Source organism: Pleurodeles waltl, chromosome 12, assembly GCF_031143425.1.
Source record: "Pleurodeles waltl isolate 20211129_DDA chromosome 12, aPleWal1.hap1.20221129, whole genome shotgun sequence".
Lineage (NCBI taxonomy): Eukaryota > Metazoa > Chordata > Amphibia > Caudata > Salamandridae > Pleurodeles > Pleurodeles waltl.
In genome coordinates this window covers 169678961-169705741 of record NC_090451.1, presented here as the reverse complement: position 1 = coordinate 169705741, position 26781 = coordinate 169678961, and the positions used below count along the sequence as shown (strand labels likewise).

The 26781-nt window shown below is 42.2% G+C and overlaps 1 protein-coding gene across 2 annotated transcripts in view; it reads right to left on the bottom strand.

Moving 5' to 3' along the window:
- Positions 1–26781, bottom strand: part of LOC138268325 (DNA topoisomerase I, mitochondrial-like) — a 1149155-nt gene that overhangs the window by 852402 nt on the left and 269972 nt on the right. Inside the window, exons 12-14 of one of the 2 annotated variants that reach the window (XM_069217851.1) lie at positions 26726–26775; positions 26509–26616; positions 5237–5341 (exon numbers count right to left, since the gene is read on the bottom strand). In XM_069217851.1, the coding sequence (XP_069073952.1) occupies positions 5237–5341; positions 26509–26616; positions 26726–26775 (263 nt within the window). The remainder of the gene's footprint in view (positions 1–5236; positions 5342–26508; positions 26617–26725; positions 26776–26781) is intronic. The other variant, XM_069217852.1, reaches the window with a different exon arrangement.

The window sequence follows — 26781 nt, the reverse complement described above, 5'->3', positions numbered from 1 at the left end:
CCCAAATATAAACAAGGAAATAGTTTAACCAGCTCAGCCAGGAATGGTTGCTATGGAGTCCCTCCTTACATAATGTATGGGGATAATAATCTTACAATCGACAGTAGAAGTGACTGCTAGCCTGCATACCGTTTTTGTAAATGTAGGGTCAAGATCTGCTTTGCTCTAAATGATTGAAGTTCTTAGCCTGGCGGATGCCTGACACATGTTGGGCTACTAAGAACATAGTTATACTTTTTATTCAGCCCCCCATAAGTCAAACTCAAGTACAGACATGTTCTTAACTTCGCCATTCCCTAATTAGCAAAGCAACAATAAACATCCATGCACAAATCATCTCGGATCATAACCCGTTGGGTCTCATTACTGATAAGGGATCACTGTGCGCCCTCTCTAATCCTACCAGGTGGGCATTGAATAGGACTCTTCTTAATGATAATTGTATCACAAATATAATAAGAGATCAAATATAATAGATTTGCATAAACTTACATGGTGCCTCTATCATGGCATGGGACTCCTTAAAGGCCATAATCAGGGGAGTTACACTACCTTACACAATTAGTAAAGATAAGGAGCAACAACAAAACACACAAAACAAAAAAAATCAATTAAATTGAGGAATAAACTTCCAAAGGTTGGAAATTGAGCTCAGTAAGATTCTCAGACACCGGGTAGGATGTACCTCCGACTTAGATGCGGTTTTGAATCAAATTGATAGGATTAGAATGCTTATTAAAAACTATTTTGGGACAAATCTGCCAGGTATCTATGCTTGACTTGCTCGAGACATTTTAAGAATGATGAGAATATGGGAAACATTTTGGAGAAAGATCAGAAATTATATAAAGGCAGTCTGCAATGCCCAAGGTCAGATAACACAAAAAAGGGGATTATCTCAACTTTTTAAGTAGTATGGAGACACTATAGTGAATCTTTGGCTTTGTCCCAGAGAGAAGCCGGCACCTATGTAGAGGATACCATGATTCAGCCAAGTACTACCAGGCGACATGATTTGTTAGAAGTCTCCTATCACAGTGGCAGAATTTAAAGCGATTGGTGACTTTCCAGCAGACAAGGAGACTGGACCAGACTATTCCACAGAGTTGTACTACAGGTTTATGACTATTCTTATGCTGTTATTTATGAATGCATTAAATTACGTTAATACTGATAATATGATCGTGCCCTCCTGGAAAGAACTGGCTTCTTCTTAAAGAAAAATAAGACCCTCTCAATTATGGGTTGTATTGTCCAATATCGCTCATTAATGCAGATTCAAAAATCTATTCTAAACTCTTGGCCAGTTGATTCAAATTTTGAATCAAATGCTGGGTCAACCCTTACAGCACAGCTTTGTGCCCATGAGAGATCATTCCTCATTCAAACCTAGCCGTTTCTGTTTGACAATTTAGCAGACTTTGGTACCAGCAGGGATGGTCCTGCTTGATGCCGCAAAAGTGTTTGAGGCGCTCTCTTGGCCTTTTCTCTGGTGTGACTTAAAGTTTTGGTTTGGCCTAAAGCTGATGCAAACAATACAGGTAATTTATCATAACCTTTCTGCAAGAGTGGTGTCTATGAGCTTGAAATCTGATATGTCTGCAATAATGTGGGGCACACACCAAGGCTGCTTCCTATCACCCTACCTGTTTATTTTACTTGGAGCACTATGTGAGGGAAATTGGCTCAAACGATGCATGCCTCACGGTTGTCTTAAAACAGATCCACTATAAAAGGTTGGCACGTATGCCAAAATGAGGCACTTACTACCACAACTAGAATAGATGTATCATTCCAATCAATTGAATGAAAAACTAGGAAATATTGCAAATTGTATGGTTATCCTTTACATTTAGATAAAACTCAAGATGTATACAATGGGAAACACCCTGCCTGAGACTCGATTTGTAATGACAGCTACTTACCACAAGTTCAGATTACACCCAATAATGATGAGGCTTGTATCCTGAATTACGTACCATGGATTAATATTGCACAACTTCTCACCAAATGGAAAAAATTACCTATTTGTATTCAAGTTAGATATAATGCCATTCAGATGTTAGCTTTATCACAAATGTAGTTTTTTTCAGGCTCAACCCATCTGGATCCCAAATTCCTTTTTTTATTAAGATGGATAAAATATAGTCCTAATACATATAGCAAAACAGGAAAACAAGGAGAGCTATCTGCTGCAACAGCCATCAAGCCAAGGAGGATTGGCACTTCCATGCCTAAAGTTTTATTTTTGGAATCGCTTTTCAATGAGGCTATCGCACATTTTGTTTTCTCTCTAACCACCTAGCCTCTTTGGGATCGCTATTGCAATTTAACATTAGCACCAGGATTTTTTTTTTTTTTTTTTTTAAACTTTCAAAGGAACAAGATTTAAGACCCTGCAGGTATAGGTGCAAGCCAAATGCAACCTCAAATTACAGACTCCTGGAATTAATAAACATACTTCTTGATGGCATAATCCATGCTTCCTCACTTTTTTTCAGATGGGTTAGTCGATTTCTGGTCTTGCAAAAAACTGCAGCCATCCAATTTGGAGAAAATTCTAATCAATGTAATACATTGTGATGAACCTATTAAATCCCAGATTTGGGATATTTTATTTACAGATTAAGGATTACTTCGGGGGTTAAGTGATTAATCAGAATGCCATTACTTTCTTAGAATATCTGCTGACTTCTAGACATAAAGGCATTATCGGTAAGGTCTATGCTCTTTATTCGGAGAAGCAATCTAACAGTATTCAAAAACTCGCTGATGGATGGTCCTGGAAGCTCCACACACAAATTTTACTCAAGTAGGTACTGCATAGCAGTAATTTAAAGCATAAGCTTATAAATATTTTTAGGCTTAAAATGCACCATTATTTAGTCAGGATGTTTATCATTCACCGGATAGGCTGCATAAATGGGGATAGCAGGTTTATGTAAAATGTCCCAGATGTCATCCTATAATGCTGTTAACATGTGAGGCTGTACAGGCCTATTGTGAGCAGGTGGAATGGGAACTCGGCCAGCTGCTAAAAATCGAAATAAAGTCACCTGAATTCATTTCGCTAAATTATTCTGACATACTTCCGCTAAATTTCAAGGGTATTTTCTTTTCCATCGATCTTGCCAGATTACAGAATGCAAGACAAAAGCCGGACTGTAATCTACCTGATTTGAAATAGTGGTAGCAAATTATTGATTTGTCGGGTATGGAAACGGCCATTAATAATCTTAACGACAAAATTAGCAAACGATCTGGGAACACAGGTTTGATTTTTGTTCAATACTTTGAAAGAAACAGCTACATTATGCCAAGATGCTCAGGCTTATTTGAAGTATTTTTATAATCAATTATGACTTTTTATTGCCATTATGCGTCCTGAAAATTTCGAAATGAATAAATAACAAAAACCACACTCTACCCTTTGAAGTGTAAGGATCTGGGAAGCTTTCCCGAAAGTTCTAACTATCTTGCGTCGGCAGTTGAGTCCCATCATCATTTCCTCAATCAGAGTTGAACAGATCCCATGTGGTTTTCCTCACTTCTGTTATTTCGCTACTATGCTTTATGCAACAAAATGTGGGTTTTCTCTGTAAAGCCTAGGGTCATGTTTGAGCTTTATAAAACCACTATAAATAAAAATGAAATAAATACAATGATTTAATTTTCTCTCCCTCACTTGACACCAATCAATCAATCAAGAAATTTATAGAGTGCGCTACTCACCCGTGAGGGTCTCAAGGCGCTGGTGGGGGTGGAGAGATCACTGTTCGAACAGCCAGGTCTTGAGGTATTTTCTGAAAAGCAGGATGTCTTGGAGGTTGGTGGGGAGGGAGTTCCAGGCCTTGGGGGCGAGATAGGAGAATGATTTGCCTCCTGTGGTGGTGCGTTGGATGCGGGGGACTGTGCAGAGTGCGAGGTCGGCGGAGGCGGGTGGGAGTGTGGAAGTTCACTCTTTTGTTGAGGTAGGTTGGGCCGGTGTTGTGGAGGGATCTGTGTGTGTGGATGAGGATTTTGAAGGTGATCCTTTTGTCTATGGGGAGCCAGAGAAGGGATTTGAGGTGTGTTGAGATGTGTTCATGGCGGGGGAGGTCCAGGATGAGGCGCGTAAATCATCTCACAGAAGATGTCTCTTAAAGTACATCTTTGTCCAAGTCTAGCATTCTCCTGGGTATAACATTTTATTTAACTGCAGGGTTCATGAGACTCTTCCTATGCCAAAAATGTGAAAACCCTCGCTTTCTCTCCCCACCAATCCGATGCAGACCCTCGTAGTTCCCCTCTGCAATTAGTTCTCAGCCACCACTAATAGTCTGTGGTCGAACACGCAGAGCTGCTCACAATGTTCTTCCTTTCTGCAATTAAAGTCCCTTGGTTACAGACTTTGTCATCATGCTTACTGTTTCGACGTAGTGCGCATTGATCACCCACTGACCAATGACGATTATTCATTTGGATTTAGTACAACTAGAATTCAGTTGGTGAATATTAAATGTGCGCTGAAGATGCGGTTTTAAGGTGAAATCTGTCGGCACTGTATGGCACATATGAATAACTGAAGAATACAATGTTGGGACACCACTCTTGGATTTGTTGATTTTCGGAGATTTGTGCCTCTCAAACTATGATCTTATATATTTAGGCCAATGGTCACGCTGCCGTCTTAGCCACAGCCCCTCGCTGGTTTGTCATCCTCTCGAACGATTAGTTGTGAACAGGTAAACCGTCCAGTTCTCTGAAGTTTTTTTATTTTTATTTGGAGACTCTATTAACCTTTTGGGATGTAATAAAGATCAGCTCCTAAAACATTATAAATAGTTTCACCTATTAGAAAATCTAAATTCGCTCATACCGGAAATATTGGGAGTAAATGACAAAACACGTCTGTCTATCAGTAGTTCGACAAAAGGCCACAGCAAATCTTCTGCTTTAGTTTTCAGTTTGGAGGGGAAGATGTCCAACACTGCAGTAATTTGGCATTTGTAAAAGACCCGATTCAATTAGAAGGCGCAGAGATAGAGGGAGACCCGGTAAGCAGTTACAAGGGGAAACAAACTGAACATCATACAGTTTAAGAATAAACAGCCAACCCCAAAGAAAGGGCTCCATGACTAACAAAATAAAACTATGGCAGTCTACGCATTCTGGGCTCTTGTGTGGCTATTTTCTTTTTTAGCAACCAATCCCCAAAAGTGCGTATTTAACATTTTGCATGTATTGATTCACTTACCCAAGTGCTTGCTCGGCATCCTCTGCCAGGGATCTCTTCCGTTTCCCTTTCTTATGGGTGTTGACAAAATCTTGATCCACGGGCTCCTTTTTGAAATTTTTTAAGCTAAAAGTACACAAAATGTAACAGACAATTACATGTATACACCACAGTAGATATTAACGTAATAGAGTAACAATAACAAAAAGAGTTATAAAGGATTGGGTGTGGGGTAGCCCACAATTTCAGACACCCAATATTTTACCTTCATCAGATTTCCTACAATTTGATCAGAGACTGTGTTAAACCTCAGTTTCATGAGACAGTGTGTTCCTGCAACAAAGCATCACCCAACATATCCAGAATATCAAAATACCACAATTAAGTAAAAGGGCCTACTTAACTAGATCAGCAGAGTAGTTAAATATATTACACAATTAAAAAATAAAGCAATGCATTGAAAGCTGCCCATGAATAGGACTATGTAGAGAAATGCAAATAAAAAATTATTTCAAGTCCCAAACCGAATCGGGCAAGAAATGGCCAGCATCCTTAGTAGGACAAGAAACTCATGGCTCACCACCAAAATAAAGGATTTTTACACTTTTCCGGATATAAAATTTACAGAACTGAAAAATGTATCATTTCATCAGCAAATCAGAGCACACACCTATAAATTATCATAATGCCTTAACACCCAACTGCTATATCTCTACATTAATCATTAATCTGCCCCTTCTATGCTAATGTCATCCACACATTCTAGAAAAAACTAGATACATAGTATCTAATGTTAATTCTAGCATATAGAATTTGTGTGCTAATGATGCACACAAATATAAATGCATGGTATTCTTATTTAAGTAGTAAAAAGCAACATGTATGTTGTGATCTGGGAATAGCTTCTAACCAACAAATCAACCAACCAGAGTTTTTTCCAGAAGGTGGGAAGATCTCATCACTAGAATACTTCAAACTGAACCATGACAAAAGGAAGACAAATTACTATGGACAGTAGTTATGCCAAACAGCAACTGATTTTCATAGATTACCTCAACAATGGTTTTTGTACCACAGCCAGACACTAGGATACATGGACCCTAGTATATAAATGTAATGTTAGGACTGACAGGTTCTCTTACAGTATGGATTCAAAGGTTCATAGAAGTCCTAGCACATTAGACCAGTAATGGTCCTGCAGGAATGTGGGTCAATATTTCTGGTGATCTATAGCTTTCTATTGAAAGTTAAAATTAAAAACAGAAAGTGATGGAGCAGCCATCAACTATCCAGGAATGCAAGGTCCACCCACTGGATTTTCCAAAGAATTACTAGCTAAAATGATCTTCATCCTATCTCATCTTTGATATGAGGAATTGTCAAATACTTCTGGAATGTCACTTTGGTACATTCTTGCTAAACCAAGTGACACAACCTTAGTATCTTTAAGAGATCAATCAACTCGCAAAACCAAACATCTCAGGTGATAATCCAGCCATCAAGTACGCTAAAGGAATCCATTAAAACACACAATGTAGGCTTCATTCGAACAGCAGGGCAACTCATCCACTCTGACAAATCATACTGGACCTTCTGTTCCCATTGAACCAAGACCTGAAAAGTAGACCAGCTACACCACTTTTGGTCAAATCACACTGGTGCTGAATTACTCAAATGCCAAGCTTAGCACATTTAACCATGTACATCACCATCAGGACCTGCAGGATAAAAAATCCTGTGCTAAATGAATAAGTTGCCTCACCATACAAATCCAATAGAAGCCACATGAAGTCATTGGTTTAAAGAAATTCTGCTTAAAGAAATGAGAGTAGAATATCTGAGGAGATCAAACAAGGCATGAATGTCCCCTGATCACAGTTAACATGCTAGAATGCTTGAAAGATGGCTCGGTTAACAACTGGTGTGACCAGAGCTTAAATTTTGTGGCAAGTCTAACACAAGCCACAATCAGTGGTACATTAAGTATTATAAAACTAGATAAGTACATTTGTTATATCCTGTGTGTAGAAACTGAAGCAGGGTCCTTATAACATGGCTGCTCACGCTAGAACAGCAAAGGCACACCACCAGAATGTTAAAGCAGAGAATTTCACCAAGGACCTGTTTCAGATACACTGAAGTACTGACCCAGAACCCATGTCTCAACATCAGTTCTAATTTTCTCTGCCACAGCCTGGCAACTTTGTATAATCACAAAGTGGAATGCCTTTTTAGAAAATATTGAAACATCAGCCACTTTGATTGAGGCACATGGTTTGGAGTTAAATCCATCACATTCACTCTCCTGCATGCTACAGAAGTCAAAGTCCAAACATCTGTAAAACAAATCATCCTCACCACTTGCAATGGTAAACCCCTAAAGAAAGGCCCTTCAACACTTGTATCATGCATTACCAGTCAATAACATCACTGTCCCTGGATGACTTATTCAGTGTATAAAACATGTCATCACATCTCCATAAATCAGGCCCCTCGACATTGCATTCCAGGTTCATATTGAGGAAAACTCATTTGCATCACAATCCAAGTCATTAAATACTGATCCATCATCTGCAGCTATTACTTGATGTGCCCCCATTCCTATTTTCCTGAAAAAAGAAATCTTGAAGCTTACTGTGGTAACTTAAGCACTTGAAATATTCAAGAGTATTTACATAGTAGTCTCAGATATAACTCTTGAACTTTAAAGGGTACCCAAAGCATGTGCCATAGCTCATTTGGGTTATAACAAATATTCGTTCACAAACACCAACAGCCTTATGATACCTCACTAGAAGTTGATGAAACCAAGGTCACAATTGATGGTACTAGGCACATTCCAGAAAGCCCAGTGTGACCCTCTAGCATCTACAGATGCCAGGGTGTGGTGCATCTGCCTCTTAGCCTACATCCTGGACACTTTGGGCTCAGAGTTGTTTCCCAACTAAGGCATACCATTCAGAGCTCACCAACACCTCTTCCCCTTTGACTTGAAAGGCCCAAAAGACCATCCCACAACACTCACTCAATTAACAAAAAATTTACTTGATACCATGTGATCCAGCTCCAACATGTATGGCCCTTGCCTTAACTCAACGTCAATGAGAAATAGAAATCTTAATGGTTTAGATGCACTCCAAGTCATGTCTTAAGATTGGTGAACTGATCTAAGTCTGCATAATTACACTGGAAACTTACCTGACAGAGCCAGCTTCTTCTCTCAACACACTAATGGACCTGAAGAGGTTTAAAATCTAAAGTAAAGATAAGGAATAATTCACGACCCACAACAAGAGGGTTGGACAAAAATTCCTGCCAAACTATGCATTAGGAAACAAATGGTTCTTGCACTGCTGCAGAGTTTTTGCCACGGAATACTTGTCTTTGTACATTTCCATTGTGGTTAGTCAAACTTATGATAGAAATATATAATTTAACTTATGCTAGATGGAGCCCCGGGGCTAAGACTTCACAATTTACCCTCATAGAGAGAGACTGAGAAAATACATATTCTAGACAGAACATCTGTTAAATGGGGTGACAAAACTAAGTTTAGGGCATGAGGACCAAATTAGGATTCCTTAACCACTGGAACATTCCTCTCTTCAGCCATGTGCGAGTTAAACTTGGCATTAGATGGTGTGAGTAAACTGTAGTGTCCCATTTGTGTGCATAATTGGAATACCTATGTGATGCATATTTTATATTACACTGCCTTTTGACGCATTGCTGCTCTGTCCAGAAAAAGTATATTTAAGGGAGGTGCTAGGAAGTTGAGGAAAAATTACTCACTTCAAAATCAATCTGAAAGATTTAGAGTAGCCTCGATTGTCTTGACTGGGATCCACATGTAATGTGTGTACAAATCAGAGCCATGGAAAAAGACACTTGGACTTCTAGCAGCCAAGCTGTTTGTTTACCTAGCAATTTTTTTTTATTTTTTGGGGGGGTGGGAGGGGGGGGGAGGGGGTGAAATGTGGGGTTGTTGGGGGCACCAACTGAAAGTATCTCCCTTGGAGTATTTGTACGGAATGACGGCATGGTCAATGTTGGACCTGGCCTGCCCTGCAAGATCATCCCCAAACTTAGACTCCCCACTCCTGTTTCCTGAACCAGTTTTGTTGGCTTTTGGGGCTCAGCAGCGATTGCGGCTACTGCCCAGGATGACTATCAGTATGCAGATGTACCTCCTGTCACACCCAGCACTTCCTGTTTGCGGTTTTCTGGATAGAATGTGCACATGTAGCTGGCACCTAAACCCAGACATGTACTCAGAGACAAGCTAAGGCACCGGATGGTTAAAGAAAATTTCATATTTCTCAAAGTGGCATTTTCAAATCTGCAATTTAAAAACCAACTTTAACAAAATATGTATTTTATTTTAAATTTTAAGTCCAGAGACACCAAACTCCATTTTCATATATTTTCCCAATTGGAAATGACACTTAGAAAATGTTTCAAGGTAACCTCAATGTTAGCCTATAGCAGAGATAGTCTTTGCATTAGTGAAAAACACATTTAAGAGTTATTTACTACCTGGACATGCTAAACACAAAAGAACAAGTCAACCTTTACTATGCACAGCACACTGCCCTTGGAGATAGCCAGGGTCTACCTTAGTGGTGGCTTACATGTAATAAAAAGGAAGGTTTGGACCTGGCAAGTGGGTACACTTGACGGGTTAAAATGGCAGTTTAAACTGTGCACACAAGCTCTGCATTGGCACACCCGAGCCATGGCTGTAAGGCTACCAAAGTGGGTGGTGCAACCAGTGCTACAGGTCCACTAGTAGCATTTGACTTACAGGGCCTGGTCACACATGGTGCCCTTTACTAGGGACTTATTAGTTAATAATATATGTTAATCATGGAGAAGCCGTTGTTACCATGTTTTAGACAGAGTACATGCATTTTAGCACTGGTCAACAGTGAAAAAGTGCACAGAGTCCCAAAGTCAACAAAAACAGGGTTAGAAAAAGGAGGAGGAAGGCAAAAAGTCAGAGTATGACCTGCAGAAAAGAGCAATTTCCAGCAATCACCTTCAACTGGCTAACCCAAGAGCAAACAGGAACAGGCTTTAAGTTGGTGCAACGGATGCCTCCGTATCGGGCACCCAGCTCAGAGGGCATTGTCAGTCCAGAGATTCTAAGTCAGCAATAAAAATGTTGAGAACTCTGGTGATTAATGTAACTGCTGGGGAGAGATTGAGTGCTGTCTTGTGACATGTAGTGGTGAGGGTTAATATGCCCACCTCAAAGCATGTGTGCTATGCAGATCTCAGAAGAGTATTTTATGTATATAGCTCAGTGGGTTACCGCTTTTGTCAGAGATCCTTTTGTTACCTATAGTTCCATAAGGTACAATCCTAATGTAGAACAGTGAACAATGAACTGTCAAAGAGCTGCATGCAAACTTCACGGATAGGTTGAAATTTTATGTTTTTCCCCAATCTTTCATTATCCTAATGTTGCTAAAAAGACTTTGTTTGGGTAGAAATTAATTGTTATTGGTAAAGCCAACAACTGCTTTGTTTTAATTCCTGAGTGTGTGCTTCCCCCAGGCCAAGCACTCTTAAAATATACTGCCTACATTATGGATGACACATGGCTCCTACACCTTGTCATCCTCGGTCTTATGTAACATTTCCTATACAATGATTTGCACCTGTATGATTAATTAAATACAGACATTATAGAGAGACAATGAAAGTGCTTATACACCCTACAATGATATGGGCAGCACTATAAAACAGATTAAATATCTGTGTGAGGGGGTCTATACGGAGATATGGGGCACTGTTTCAGGGTGCAGTGAGGGAATCCAGGGAGCAGGAAGTCATTGGTGGGCACCAACAAAGACTGCCCCACCGGGTGCCACGAGTGCTAAAGCAGCCCTTCCTGCTAATGTATTGTCCCCCATGGCAGGAATAATCTTGCACCTGCCCTGTGGGCAGCACATTGGTGAAAAGCAGATTGGGTGTTTGAAGCACCCAGGTGGTCTTTCATTTTGTAGGTGGGTAAGTGGCCTGCATTTCAAAAGGGAACAGATATCACCTTGCATGCAGGGAGTGTTTGCACACACCAGCAGTGGGATGTCATGAAGGGGACCATGGCAATCTTTCCCCCTGCCAAAGGGAACCCTTTTGAGGTGTGCTGGTGTGCCACCTCATAATGGACAAATAATCAGTGAACCTCCCGACTGCTCGATTGCCTCTGCATCTATAATACAGCATGGTCACAGGGACAAAGTATTCCCTTATTTGCATGGACCCACACCCTTAAGACTGCATTGGTGCACACTCAGTGCTGGCAAAATCTGTATTACAGAGGTGACTGCATAAGCATATGCAGCCTCTTCAGTAATACGCTTGTGCCCGACAGTCAAAGAAAGAAGGCAGATAGGCCTGTTGCAACCTCCTGGCAACTTTGTGTAACATGGTATCTGTGAAGGAAACTGGACTTCTTCACAGAAGGCCCCCATCCCCCCCGCACACACTTTTTGCACCCTTTCGAACTACTAGATGCTGGTTTTCAACAGTGCACTGACGCCTGCTCTTCATACATCAGGGACAGTGTTCTTTCCCCTAAAACAAGTAAAGTCTAATTGTAACTCAACTGGTATGGACTTTTGTACCCTTGCAAGTCCCTAGTAAATGGAACCCCTGGTACCTAGGGCACTGGTACTGAAGCGGGTCCTTAAGGGCTGAAGCATGTTTTATGCCACCCTAAGTGACCCAGGGCTGGAGCATGTCTTATGCCACCCTATGGAACCTACACATAAAATTACACAGACTGACATTGCAGGCTGTGGGACATGGTGCAAACCATGCTTGAAAAGATGACATGCACACTCCAGTGTGCCATGCCAAAGAAACTGCATGGGGTATATGTAGGTCACCCTACATGAGGCCTTGAAAGGGTGCATTGTAGCACATGTGAGGTCATATCAGTATGAACAGATATGCCCCTTTAATGTCTAGTGCCACAGCTTAATATTACAAGTGAGAAGGAAAGCCATCTTGAGATATGTGCTGGGCACTGGTCAAACAAGTTACTCAGCTTCATAATAGCTTCACTGAAATCTATGGTATTTGGTATCAAACCCCTCTTCTTAATAAACCCACACTGAAGCCAGTATTATTTTTTACATGCACCCAGAGGGTACCTTAAAGGTACCCCTTGATGCCCTACTAGCTCTCTAGTGTGCCAGTTGACCGGTCTTGACCAGCCTGCCACTGCAGATGAGATTTTGACACCCCCCCGAAGGTGACAGCCCATGCTCTGATGTCAGAAATAATGTCTGCTCTGGCAGGAGGTGTTACCACCAGCAGGATAGCTAGTAGATCTGCATACCAAGGCCAGGAACTTTAAAGTCCCTGCCACCTTTGGTATGCAATCATGGCTTCCTCCACACCTGAGAGAGGCAACCCCCTGCCCTGAGGCCCATTTGGCAAAAGGATACATTGGAAATTGGATGGTCAGGAGGCATTTTACACTGTCAAGTTAGCCACAACCCTGGGGTGGAGTACCTGAAGTGAATATGAGAAGAATTCCACCATCTTGTGTGCGGTGAAATTAGAACTCTTGGACAGGGTTATGCCCACTTTCCATAGGAAGTGGTCATATACAGGGTGTAGTGACCACAAGGGTAAGTAGGCCAATGGCTACTACCCTTTAGTCACCTTAAGACTCTAAATTCAGTATTTAGGTGCCCCCTCACACCAAGAGCTCAGATTCTACTGACCTAAGGATACAGAAGAGCTGTGGAAATCAAGAACTGAGGAGCAGCAAGTGACTTGACCCAAATGTTGCTGGCCTGTCTGTTGTCCTCAACAATTGCACACAAGTCAACTAGTCCTGCAGCTTTTCTACCACCAAAAGCCTGGGAGGACTGCCCATACTTTAAGGAATCACCAGCATCCCCTGTGGAGTGGTGGCACTGCTCCTTTGCACCCTGCAGGGACACAAGAAGAACTGAGAGCCCCGTACCATGGAAAACCTAACACCAAAAAGCACCACTGCACTGAGCACTCATCCCAAGTCAAGTTGGACCAATGGTGCCAACAATGTCCTGAGATTATTCTCCAGAGGTGAATCCCACATTAGGTTTGACCAGACTTGTCCCCGCCGTCGCTGCCAGCACACTCTCTTGTACAGGAACTAAGAACTATGAGGAGTCTTAATGATGCAATGCTGGATGACAAAGCACAACTGTACACCCCCCCCACCTGTGTTGCTGTGGACCGACAGTGGCCCTGTGTGCCCAAGACCCTTGAGACCTGAACTCCCCTTTGGGTTCAGCCAGACTAGTCATGCAGTTTGCAGCTTCTTTTCCCTAGGACAGTTTCCCATTAATGTGAATGGGGCATCAGACGCTGTAAAGCACCTCTGCACCCTGACGCGCCTGTGCCTCCTGAAGTAACCCGTTAATGCTGCCTTGGACCTTGCCCCATACTTACCTTAACTCCAGAAAAACTGGCCTGTAAGTTGTTTCTAAGTACCCATATGTAGTATATGTTTTCCCATTGGTTAACCTAGGGCTCCAGATACTGAAAAACACCTCTGTACCCGGATCCTCAGAGCTGACTGAGGTGACCCATTGGTGCTGCCTTGGACCTTGCTCCATACTTACCTTTACTCCAGAAAAACAGTCCTGTAAGTCGTTGCCAAGTACCCATAAGCAGTAAATGCATCTTTTCCCAGTAGATAACATTATCAGATTAATTAAGGTCAAGGCAAGTGTATTTGCTGTATACTTCGTTATTGTGTAAGTACTTGTTAATTTAGCAGTTTCAAAGTTTTTGGTGTTACAAAAGTACATAAAAATATTAGCTTTTTTCAGAATTGGTGTGAATCTCCTTATTGAGTGTGTGTCATTTGTTGACGGTGTGCGCTTGCAGCAAATGTCTATCACGCCCCTTTGATTAGCCCAAGCTGTTCGACCACCCTACCACAAATAAAGCACTTGGGAGTTTTCAAGAACGTGCTGCCCACTTCCAAGGGGATACCTGGACTCCATACACAGCATACCTCCATTTGGTACACTAAAGAGCGGGTTTACTAAACCCCAATATTAACTGGTCCCTGCTATTCAGAGCTCAGGGTCTTTTATCAAAAGATCTCAGCCACAGCAGAAAGCATGGAAGCGTTTAACAGACAAGTTCACAGCTAATCATGCACTGATGTCAGTGCCAAATGAGGGAGGAAGATTAAAAGGGTTGACATTTTCATCTCAGATCGATAGGACACACTCTCCCTGGGGAGATAGCAGTGGAAAGAAAATGTAGTTCTTTCATCATTTTCTAAACTGGTTGTAAGAAACTGGGTTACTGGCTGAGGGGGTGAAGCCTTACTCCAGCAGCAACCATAATCCTAGTCAGGAAGAACTCACAAGAAAACCCCCCATTACCTTGTGCTCAACTCCTCTGATAGTTTGGCACGGAGCAATCAGGCTGAACTTCGAGGCGATGTGTAAAGTATCTGTGCAGCACTTCAAACAGTAATAAAGTTATAACTTGAACACAACAAAATAAGAATCCCACAACAAATCAGAAAATAGAGTAAATCTTAATAAACTAAGACCAAAACTCCATACACTCAGTCATTAGGGCCTAAGAGATGCAAATTTAAAGATTTCAGTGTAAATAGCACCAATAAGCACAAACCGCAAAATTGTTATCTGGTTGCGCCAACCAGGGACAAATTCAAAAGTTCAGGCCGACTACAATGGATCGCAATCCAGCTACAGGGGAACGCTTGTGTTCATTGAACATAGTACATTTTAGTACATTATAGTACATTTTCTTTCCACTGCTATGTCCCCAGGGAGAGTGTTTCCTATCGCTCTGAGCTGAAAATGTCAACCCTTTTAATCTTCCTCCCTCATTTGGCACTGTCGTCAGTGCATGATTAGATGTGAACTTGTCTGTTAAACTCTTCCATGCTTTCTGCTGTGCCTGAGATCTTTTGATTAAAGACCCTGAGCTCTGAATAGCAGGGACCAGTTAATATTGGGGTTTAGTAAACCCACTCTTTAGTGAACCAAATGGAGGTATGCTGTGTAAGGAGTCCAGGTATCCCCTTGGAAGTGGTCAGCACGTTCTTGAAAAATCCCAAGTGCTTTATTTGTGGTAGGGTGCTCGAGCAGCTTGGGCTAATCAAAGGGGTGTGATAGACATTTGCTGCAAGTGCACACCATCAACAAATGACACACACTCAATAAGGAGATTCACAACAATTCTGAAAAAGCACACATTTTTATGTATTTTTATAACACCAAAAACTTTGACACTGCTAAATTAACAAGTACTTACCCAATAACGAAGTATACAGCAAATACACTTGCCTTGACCTTAATTAATATGGTAATGTTATCTACTGGGAAAAGATGGACTGACCATAATTTACTTATTTTCCTGGTCACTGGGGACCTCCTTTCTCAAGCTTCTGGACCTAACAGCAAAACTGTTAGATTGTGGAAACAGGTTAAGCTGATGGAATTGGCTCCCATTCTGGAAGCAGAATGGAATAGGGCCAATGAGAGGTCTTTGCCTTTACTAGAGAGTTTCAATTTAGGAATTGCAATTGCAATGAAGCAACTTGCTCCTACTAAGTGTCTGAGGAGCCGTAAAATCAATAAACCGAGCCAACCTTGGTTTACAAAGGAGCTCAAACTCCCCCAGAGAAGATACCACCAACAGGAGCAGCATTGGAAGCTTAATTCTTCCCTTGTGGGAAAAGATAAAGTGAAGCTAGCACTCAAAGCATGCAATTTTATATGATTTAAAGCTAAATCTGATTTCTATCATTCAAAAATCAAAGAAGCTGCCAATTAGCCCCGAGAGCTCTTCAAAGTTAAGGCTCTGTCCTCCTCTCCCACTTTATCAGAATTGGAAAATTCCGAAGATTTCTGTAATAAAGTCGCCACATATTTCCACAACAATATTTTAAATATTCACTCCAATTTTATTCCTTCAGGAGGAATGAAGCATCACTCTGTTTTGACTGAGGGAGATCAGTTCATTAAGCCTGATTTGGAATCTAACACTAGCAACTTTATTCTATCTCACTTTTCACTTCTCTCAAAAGATGATATTCAAAAGTTAATTATGGAGACTTAGTCAGGCTCTCCTTTAGATCCGTGCCCCCCATCCATCTTTCAATTAACCCCTAAAATATTTTCTCAGGCAATAGCTCCTATTCTACAGGAGGTCCTATCATCTGGATAGTATCCTGCCGCCTGGAAGGAGACAACAGTGATTCCTTTGAAGAAGAAGGCAAATGGCGACCATCTAGATCTGAGCAACTTACGCCCTATCACCCTTCTCCCCTTTTTGGCTAAAATCTGTGAAAAGCATATAAATAAGGAACTCATGGCTTTTCTAACGACAAAGGGTGTACTAGACCCTTCACAACATGGCTTTAGAAAATCCCACAGCACTGAATCTGCCCTTATCACATCCTCTGATTCTATACGGAGGATGGTGGATGGTGGGAAAGGGGCTATTCTGATTTTGCTGGATCTATCAGCAGCCTTTGACACCATCTCACTCCAAATTCTATTAACTCGATTATTCTAGGCAGGCATTAGAGATCAAGCATTAACACTACTGGAGTCATTCCTGATGGACAGATTGACTTCAGTCAGTTGCGGGGATTTTAGATCAGCGGCTTATCTTCTACCGTGTGGGGTCCCCCAGGGCTCTTCTTTAAGTCCTACCTTGTTTAATGTTTATATGTCGCCTTTGGCCACTCTAATACGGTCGTTTGGATTTTTGCCAACGTCCTATGCTGATGACACTCCGCTTATTATACTCGTGGACAAGAACTGGGAGGAGGCGGCTGATTGCTGCCACAATTACATGCTAGCCATTATTAATCGGATGGGCAATAATTGAATGGGGCAAAAACCGAAATTATATGTTTCGGATCCGGGATAGAGCGATGGAATTCCCGCTGGTGGCCTGCTGAGTGTGGATCTCTCCCTGTTCCCACTACCTCCAGCAGAAATTTAGGGATCCTCTTTGATCACCATCTATCCTTCAAAGCACAAGTCACTCAGACGGTTTCAACCTGTCTATGGATATTGAAATTGTTAAGGAAAGTTTTCCCCTACTTACAACAGGAGTGGAAAGTTACTGTTACATTAGCTCTGGTTACGTCTAGGCTCGATTACTGTAATGCCCTCCTATCTAATCTGGACAGTGTTTCTATGAAAAAACTTAAACTGATCCAGAATATGGTGGCAAAATGTATTTTAAATCTCCCACGCTCTGCCTCAGCAACAGGTAGTATCAAACTGTTGCATTGGCTCCCAGTTGTCCAACGGTTGACCTTTAAAATCTTGTGCTTGACCCACAAAGCAGTATATGGTATTGGCCCGCGTTATCTGGTCACTCACCTCTGTTGGCATAGGCCCAGGTGAAATCTAAGGTCCCGTGAAGCCTTTAGGATTCAGGCTCCACAAACTCAAAGTCAGATGGGGAGATAAAACCTTCACTGTGGCCGCTGCTAGACATTGAATACTCTTCAAATCCATATTAGGAAGGAATCTAACTTCTTGAACTTCCGAAAACTTATCAAAACGTCTCTTTCCACGCTAATTGATGTCTCATTTATCTGGCCTTCTATTTTATCTTCGTAACTACTGCATCGCGCCTTTGTTTCCTTTTTCTCATCTATTGTTTAGCGCTTTGATGCTCTTTTGAGCTGGAATTGCGCTCTAAAAATCCTACCTACATACATACATAGTACCTTAATCCTTGTTGCAAAGTGATGTGGAGTCCTGTGTTGAGCATGCGCAGCAGAGGCAATGTGATGTCTATGCGTGGAGCTGTGTCATGCAATAGTGGTCCCGGTGGGCGATGTGAAGTCCTTATATCAGGCAAGTCTGCTCAGCAGAGGTGATACTTCTGTTCTGAAAGCAATGCGTTAAGCAGCAAAGTCAATGTACCGCAAAGGAGATACTTTGTGTTGGACCTCACCCTTTTTGCAGGCTCATCCCCAAACTTTTAGCCTCCTTCCTCCTATTTTTCCTGACCTGTTTTTGTTGGCTTTTGAACTCTAATCACTTTACCACTGCTAACCAGTGCTAAAGTGTACATGCTCTCTGTGTAAATTGTACTGTTGATTGGTTTACCCATGATTGGCATATTTGATTTACTGGTAAGTCCCTAGTAAAGTGCACTAGAGGTGCCCAGGGCCTGTAAATCAAATGCTACTAGTCGGCCTGCAGCACTGATTGTGTCACCCACATAAGTAGCCCTGTAATCATGTCTCAGACCTGCCACTGCAGTGTCTGTGTGCAGTTTTAGACTGTAAATTAGTCTTGGCAAGTGTACCCACTTGCCAGGCCCAAACCTTCCCTTTTTAGGTCGAGCATAGCAGCATGCAAGCGCTGCTTTTCCAACGTGTTGGTATGTATCGGGGCTTTTAACCACACCCACCACACACCCATCACTTTAAATTGCTCGTGGGCTTGCCTTTCAAAAATCCTTTTTCGTTGGCAACTGGTTTATGTTCCTCCCTCCTTAGGGCGGTTTTGTTACCGCCTTGGGGACAGACGGTGTAACATGGATAATTGCACGTTTGCCAAAAACTTTGAATGCAAGCAAACTTATTTTTCCTTTTATGCGTCTCGTTCACGGTGGCGCTTTGAACCGGCTCGCTTATGTCAACTATTTTACTTTTTATTTTCAGTTTGTGTGGCAAGAAAAGTTCAGTTAGTAATTTACAACACTAATCGCTTTAACTCGAGCAAACGTGAGACCCATTGCATTGCAAATGTTTGTTATACATGTAAGACACCCCTAAGGTAGGCCCTAGGTAGCCCCACGGGCAGGGTGCAGTGTAAATTAAAGGTAAGACATATAGTGATGTGTTTTTACATGTCCTAACAGTGAAATACTGTCAAATTTGGTTTTCACTGTTCTAAGGCCTTTATCTCTCATAGGCTTACATGGGGCTACCTTTAAATATGTTTTACATGCAGTTTCCCTTTGATAGCAGATAGAAATATGGCGTTTGGGGTCTCTGAACTCAATTTAAAAATACATCTTTTAGTGAAGTTGATTTTTAGATTGTTAGTTTGAAAATGCCACTTTTAGAAAGTAGGCATTTCCTTGCTTAAACCATTCTATGACTCTGCCCGTTTGTGCATTCCTTATCTGGATCAGACTGACAATTGGGATGTTTGTGCATCTCCACCAGACAGTGACACAAAGGGAGCTGGAGTGTTGCCTGCATAGCCTGATGGGCCATCTGGGCTAGAGTAGAGGAAGGAGTGGACACTTACACCTGAAAGGGCTGAGCCTGCCCTTACACAAAGCAGTCTCCAACCCCCTGGTGTTTGTCTGGAGCCAGGCCTAGTGAAGGCAGGATCCTGTTAACAACAGATACTGTTCTTTGAAGTTGGGCAACTTCAAAGGCAGAAAGGGGTTTAAATATTGGACCCAAAACCACAGACTTTTAGATTACTTCGAGGACTCAACAGGAACCTCTGCCAGGAAAAGAGCTGAAGGAGAAGTGCTGCCCCTGCCTGTAACTGTGCTTTGTTGGGCTAACCTGCAGCTGTTGCTTCTGCCTGTGAACAGGGACAAGGACTGGACTTTGTGGTATATCCCTGCTTTTGAGGTATCTCCAAGAGCTTGGACTGAGCTTGCCCCCTGTTCTGAAGTCTCTGGGCCATCAAAGACTTCCCCTAACAGCACCTGTACACTCTGCTGAGACTCCTGCCCTGGCAAGTGTTGCCCAATCCAGTCCCTAGGCCCTTGAAAGAAGCTGGTAAAAAAACATGAAAAACCAAGTGCACCGACGCCAGACGACTCCGGACTGATGCCGCTGCAGATCCTGTGATGCAGCCTGCATCTGAAGCCATGGTCCTCGCTGGAGTGCAACTACCCTGCAGGCACGATGCAACCTCGCCGAAGTCCACGACTCTGTGAAGTCCCGTTTCACCAACGTCCGTCACACACGACTTCCACGCACCATGCTGTAACCGCAGGATACAGACTCCACCAGAAGTGTGCGGATGCAATGCTTCGCAGGGACGCCGTCTCACCTCCACAACAAGGACCCAATGCCTCCGCTCACCAGAACAGATGCCGCACCAGATCCAATAATGCCTCAATCCTCGACTCCATGCACCAGATTGTTTGCTCATTTTCACAAGGAACTGTATGGGGGGGTCCGTGAGACTCTGTGACCGGCACCATTAGTGTCAGAGTGTTGGGAATTACTCTATCACGATGCTGTGATATCACCAAATTGAAGCATTTGTGTTGCAAAGCGCTATACTGAAGTTTAATCTTTAAAACTTCATAACTTTGCTTGTGTATGTTGGATTTTTGTCGTTTTGATCTTGTTTTACTCAGATAAATACTGGCTATTGTTCTAAAGTGGTGTTGACGTTTTTACTCAATCAATCAATCAGGAATTTGTAAAGTGCACTACTCACCCGTGAGGGTTTCAAGGCACTGAGGAGTGGAGGGGGAGGAGGGGGGGGGGTAAGTGCTGCTACTGCTCAAACAGCCAGGTCTTGAGAAGTTTCCTGAAGGTAAGGTGGTCTTTGGTCTGGTGCAGGTGGGTGAGAAGAGTGTTCCACATTTTGGTGGTGAGATGCGACAATGATCTACTGCCCATTGTAGTTCTGCGGACGCGTGGGATGGTTGTGAGGGCATGGTCAGCGGAGCAGAGATGCCAGGTCGGGGTGTAGGAGTCGTCTGTTGAGGTATTCTGGTCCAGTGTTGTGCAGTGCGTTGGGAGCATGGGTGAGGAGTTTGAAGGTGATTCTCTTGTTGACTGGGAGCCAGTGCAGGTTTTTCAGGTGGTCTGTGATGTGGCAGTGGCGGGAGGTGTCCAGGGTGAGGCGTGCAGAGGCGTTCTGGATGCGTTGCCGCCTCTTCTGGAGTTTGGCCATGGTTCCTGCACACAGTTCCTGCGTAGAGGGCATTGCCGTAGTCCAGCTTGCTGCTTCCAAGGGCTTGGGTGACTGTTTACTGTGTTACGGAGTGTGTTGGTACAAATACTTAACACACTGCTTCTGGGATAAGCCTGACTGCTTGTGCCAAGCAATCAAGGCGGTGAGCAGGGATTATCCAAGTGTGCTTTTTCTTTACCCTGATGAGTGAGGGACCCTGCATGGACAGAGTGCAAACAGACTCTCATCCAGATTAGTGGATCCTATTTGGTTTGAATGGGAATCAGGAGTTTATATTCGCCTTCTGGCTTGCAGGCTTGTGCCCCCGTCACCTAGTGACTTTTAACCTACTTAGCTTGCTCTGTTTTAGGACATGTATTTAATTATTTCTTACAAAATGGCTATGTGTATAGTTAGGAAGATGTTTTAGTATCACTTTATCAGTGCCTCTGTGAAGGCATCACTATCAGTAAAGATAAATGTTATACGTAGGTATTCACATGTACTTTCCCACTTTCATGTGACAGTAACATAATGTACCTTTTCATGGAATTGTTTATAAGATTGCCGCCCTAAGCATGCCTTCATATCTACTGTTTGGGAACATAACTGTCAGGGGTCCTACAAGATCTGTATAAATACATTTTACACAGATAAGATTATCAGATGGATTTCTACCAGATGCCATCAAAGCTATCTATTCTACATGTCGCCTGGATGCAGATCCAGCCTTTGTGTCACCACGGAGTCTGATCTAGGACCTCTTTCCAAGGTAACGAGGATTAGGGGATGGGGGGGGGGCTCTTTTCATGGGCATGGTATTGGCAGATTAGGTTTAACACACCTAGCTCTTTCGGTTAGAGATTAGGATCATCATGCTAAGGTATTAGGGTTTATTTCACACTTGCTTTACATCTTATGTTAATGCAAGATGGTTGGGGTCTTTGTATTCATGACTCATTTTTACCATTCTGTTTCTTGCATTGTTCATTATCCTAATCATTGCAGCCCATGCAATTTACAGTAGATTGCAGTCTTGTTAATAAAACCTTATGAAAACTCTACTGCATCTCTTATTGCCTGTGTGTGATCGAGATATTTTGCTGATGTGAGAGAAGGGTAATCACCATTTAACCACAACTCCCCTGAGATGTTGCACTTGAGTCCATGTGTAAAGGCTGCCACAAATCACCTTTCACTGTCTGGGTTTTTTGTGAGGTACTGCTTGTGAGCCAGGAGGGTGGGCCGACAGTTGTGACTTGCTGTAGGATTGGCCTAGTCACCACAAACAAAAGTGCTGTAATCCCTAATCCAGCAGTTTTGCCTAAAGCAAGAGTCCAACTACGCCCCCAGAAACCCCATTTCTAACAGTGGCATTTTCAGAATTGTGACTAAGTCTGACTACCATTAAAGAGGGCTTTTAATTACAATGCTTTAGATACTAAATATGAGCTGTCTATCTGGTCCCCATTGAAAGTTATCACTTATTAAATGTAATACGATAATTCCAATGTCATCCTATGGGAGATGCAGGCTTTGTAGAAGTAACAAATGAATTTAAGAATTCTTACCACAGTGACATGTAAAACATAAAAGTACATGTCCCACTTTCTTAATACACTGCACCCTGTCCCTGGGGCCGTTCAAGCCCTATGGGCGACATATGTATTAAAAAGAAAGGTTTGAGTCTGACAAAATGTTGATTATGGCAAGTGTGGAAACTGCACAACCAGGCTGCAAAGACAGGCCTGAGACGTTTAAAGGGCTACTTAAGTGGGTGGCACAATGAGTGGTGCAGGCCACAAGTAGCATTACATTTACAGGCCTTGGGTACATGTTGCACCAATTTACTAAGGACTTTCAAGTAAATAAAATAGGCCAATTGGATGCAAGCCAGTACTTCAATGTTTTAAGGAGAGAGCACAAGCACCTTAGCATGGATTAGCAGTGGTAAATTGTGCAGTTTTACAAGAAAAAAAATAACATTTTAGAAAAAAGGAGGATGAAGGCAAAAACATTTCGGGAAGACCCTGCAGAAAGGGTCACGTCCAACACGAGTCAACTATTTTCTTTGTTCTAAAACCTGTTCCCTGCAAACAGACTGTCCTTGTTCAGCTTCGCACACTCTAGGAACTACTAGTCTCAGTCCATTTCCTTTGTTTTCAGCAACTAAAGTTCCATAGGTTCACTCAAATAAAAATAGGACACAGAAGCGAGATACCGAACTATTGTTAAGAGTGGGGTGTCCAAGACACGTTGTATTTATCATTAGTTTCCAGAGTATTAAATACCTCAATTGCCGAGGGGAAGCCTTTCCTTCCCTCCATCCAATTTTGAAGGTGGCACCCATCTGCGCAGGATCAGAGGGTTACCAGTTACCTGGCGTGCTTAATTTTAATGAATATTGGCTCAATGAGCACATACTAGAAGAAGTGGTCTATGTTAGGCCTCTCTTTTACTGGTGTGCTTTATACACGAGTTAAAGGTTGGCCCTTTTAATGGAAATACAGATCTGAGGTAGGAGTAAAGGCCTCCATCTCCCTTACAGTTGAAAAGATGCAGAAAAAAATAAATGCAATAAAATTGGCGTACTCCAGCATTAATTATTCCAACTGACCCTCATACATTTGTATAGGATGCCGCACTTTATCAAATAAATTTTACTATATTCATGTTTTTTTTCTGGGCATTCCAGAGTTGGCTAAATCGAGGTTAAACGAATAGATTAGATGATAATAGACAAATCTGGGTGGAATATGTGTTTTAAACATGTGTGAAATAGAATGTAGCAGGTTTTATTTACACCAGTACCAAGCCCAAACAATCATTTGTATAACCATTAACATATATTGTCCTATTCCAAATGCAAACCCAGCAAGAATGTTTTGACAGGTCGAAAAATTGACTCGTTTAAATGGAGGAGCTTGCTATATCTTCAACCTTTATTATGCTAAAATGCGGTTTGTATTTCTGGAAAAGAGAAACTAATGTCAAATTTGTTCAAAAGCAAACAAAGGGCATCATGCAAGATGTTGATACAATGAAGCTATTCTTATCTAAATAGAAACGTTGTTTACAAACAAAAAAACATGGTGTAACGTCTGGCATGATTACTAGCAGGTAATGTAAAATATGCCTTTACAGAGACGTTCTAATCCCGGTATTCCTAGCCTCCTAGTGAACCTGCAAAAGTGTAGAAAGTCTTGTTCTTAAAAAAAATATATATATATAAAATAAAATTACAAAAAAAATATGATTTTGAGGTAAATGTAACATCAGGAATACTGCCAATAGGCGGGTCTAGTTGAAGCAATTTTTTTTTATAGTCAGCAGCCTTCCTAAAATGATGTCCACCAGGAATTTGATTTTGTTAACTTAAGAAAGAAGCTTTGCTGCATGTAATCCTTCCTGAGCACTGGCACTTATTTTTCTGCCTCAAGCATTTACTACGAGCGAGAGACGTGAACGGCGGAGGAAGAGAAAAACGTTAAAAGGCGTCACAAACTGAGAAAGCAGAAGGATGCAGGAGTGAGCTGAAGTGTAGGGAGTGCCTGTAAATGGTTATAGAGGCCCGAGATGGCTTCAGGGTTAAGCGGCCTCAGTATTCCGTGTTTGCGCATTTAATTGCAGCAGCCGCGTGTTTAAAATGGGGGCTTTGGGCACCGGCACCTTTTTATTTACAAATTAACCATCGCTAAGTAAATAGATTTAAATGAGCATTGTAGAGAAACCAAATCGTCTAGGTGTTACATGTCTTTTTTTTTTTTTTACCATGTGATTGTGTTTACTTTCACGAAACCCGAGGAAATACTAATTATTGCCTTCACATACGACAGAGTGGGAGCTGCCCTAAAGATGGATTACCGGTCTGCATTAACAGGGCCAGAGTTCGCGTTAGACTGGTGTGACAATCCTTTGACTCGCCCCTTCCACAACACTACGAAACACACATCAAATGGTGTATGTTTCCTTCAGTGCTATTCATACTTCTACGGCTGTGCAATCACTTCACTTGTCATGGAATCATCATTTTAATTGGCCTGTACGTGACCACTGATTCCAGAGCCCTCATCCATGCAATGGCACCTCCTCCATCTGGTCTCCCCCACAGGGGTCGAGATGGGGTGGATGACCGAGCGGGGCAAGGAGGGAACACCCAAGAAAGGGGAGGCGAGCATTGTTCTCACACGGGCGAACGCCGTTGCACTCTACTCTGCAGAGGCGCCGAAAATTGGTTGAGCATAGAGTCTGGATACATTAATGATCCAGTGAGAAACTCATAATATCTTCAGCCTTAAACTAGAGAACATATCGCAAATTTTACCATATATTTCATACTTATGCTTGTTTGCAATTGAGTCCCATAAACCAGCAAGGGAAAGGGTAATTCAGAGAGGTATATCCCATATCACCTCATCCCAGACCCCTCAGAGCAACTTCTAACTGGGATCTAGGGGCATCCATCAGGGGAACAAAGAGGGCGTTCACTTTTGGAGCGCGCTCAGCATGGAGAATGTTTAAATCGTGAACTCCCGCTTTCTCTTCACCTCTTTGGTTCTCAATCAAGTTCTGCCCGAACACTATCAACTTTATTAATCTAATCTGTCTTTCCATTTCCTGCCCCTTGCCTTCCTACATCTTGCCATTCAGAGCTCTCTCTAAGGATGCCTTTTGGTTTTCTGACCCGCTTGCCTTTCCTAATCTACCTCTGACCTTGGCTCATGGTCCACAAGGACATATTTGTAGATACTTGCCTACTGTAGCTAAAGATCAAAGGTAGATAAGATAACCACTCCCAGCGCGTTATTTCGCAATGTTGTAGAAATCGCCGCCCTAAACAAATTAGTCGAAATATGCAATAATGGTAAATGTATTAACAAAGTTGTGGTAATAGATCGTAAGATGATATGTGAAGGAGGAGGCAAATGAGATGTGGAGAGAAAAATAGTGATCGGTTAAAATGTCGATAAAGGACAAAATGTCGATAAAGGACATATTCCATCAGTTTGAGACCAGGACTTGGAAGCAAGGCGTGTATTATATTGCCAAACATGCACATTTTCAGTCTTGTCTGGACCACTTTAAAGTGAGATTTTACATTTGCTACTGAGCACTCTCACTTTTTAACATTTGCATATCGGGAGAGAATGGAATGAAAAACAATGGGTCTTGACACTGCTCCCCCGTGGCTGGTATGCAACTTGCCCACTCCAACAACGGAGGGGACTCAATCAAAAGATCCCTTGCATAAAAAAAGTGCCGTTTAGATAAGTTACTTTAAAGAGAACTACTTTCTTCACTCACTTGCCCAGGGACTGAGACAGTTCTTAAAGATGAGCAGTATTACTCAATTATCCCTGTGATACATATTTTTCTTACCCAGGAACTGTGTCACCATCTTCAGACCTTTGCCTCTTCTGCCCCTGTTCTTCCTTTTGAAGAGACAGGAAGACCGAGTCTTCTGGTTCACTTTTGAGTGTTTCAAACCTAAGAATGGAGCCCAAAATGAATGATCGCATTAAAGGATCAAAGTTGGTGACAGACTCAGTACTGTGACACAGGCTATACATTTCAGTAACTCAAGATCGAAACGTACCCATGAGGGTCTTCCAGCTTGAATCCCTGAGATTTAGTTCTCCTTTTTCTCTGGTA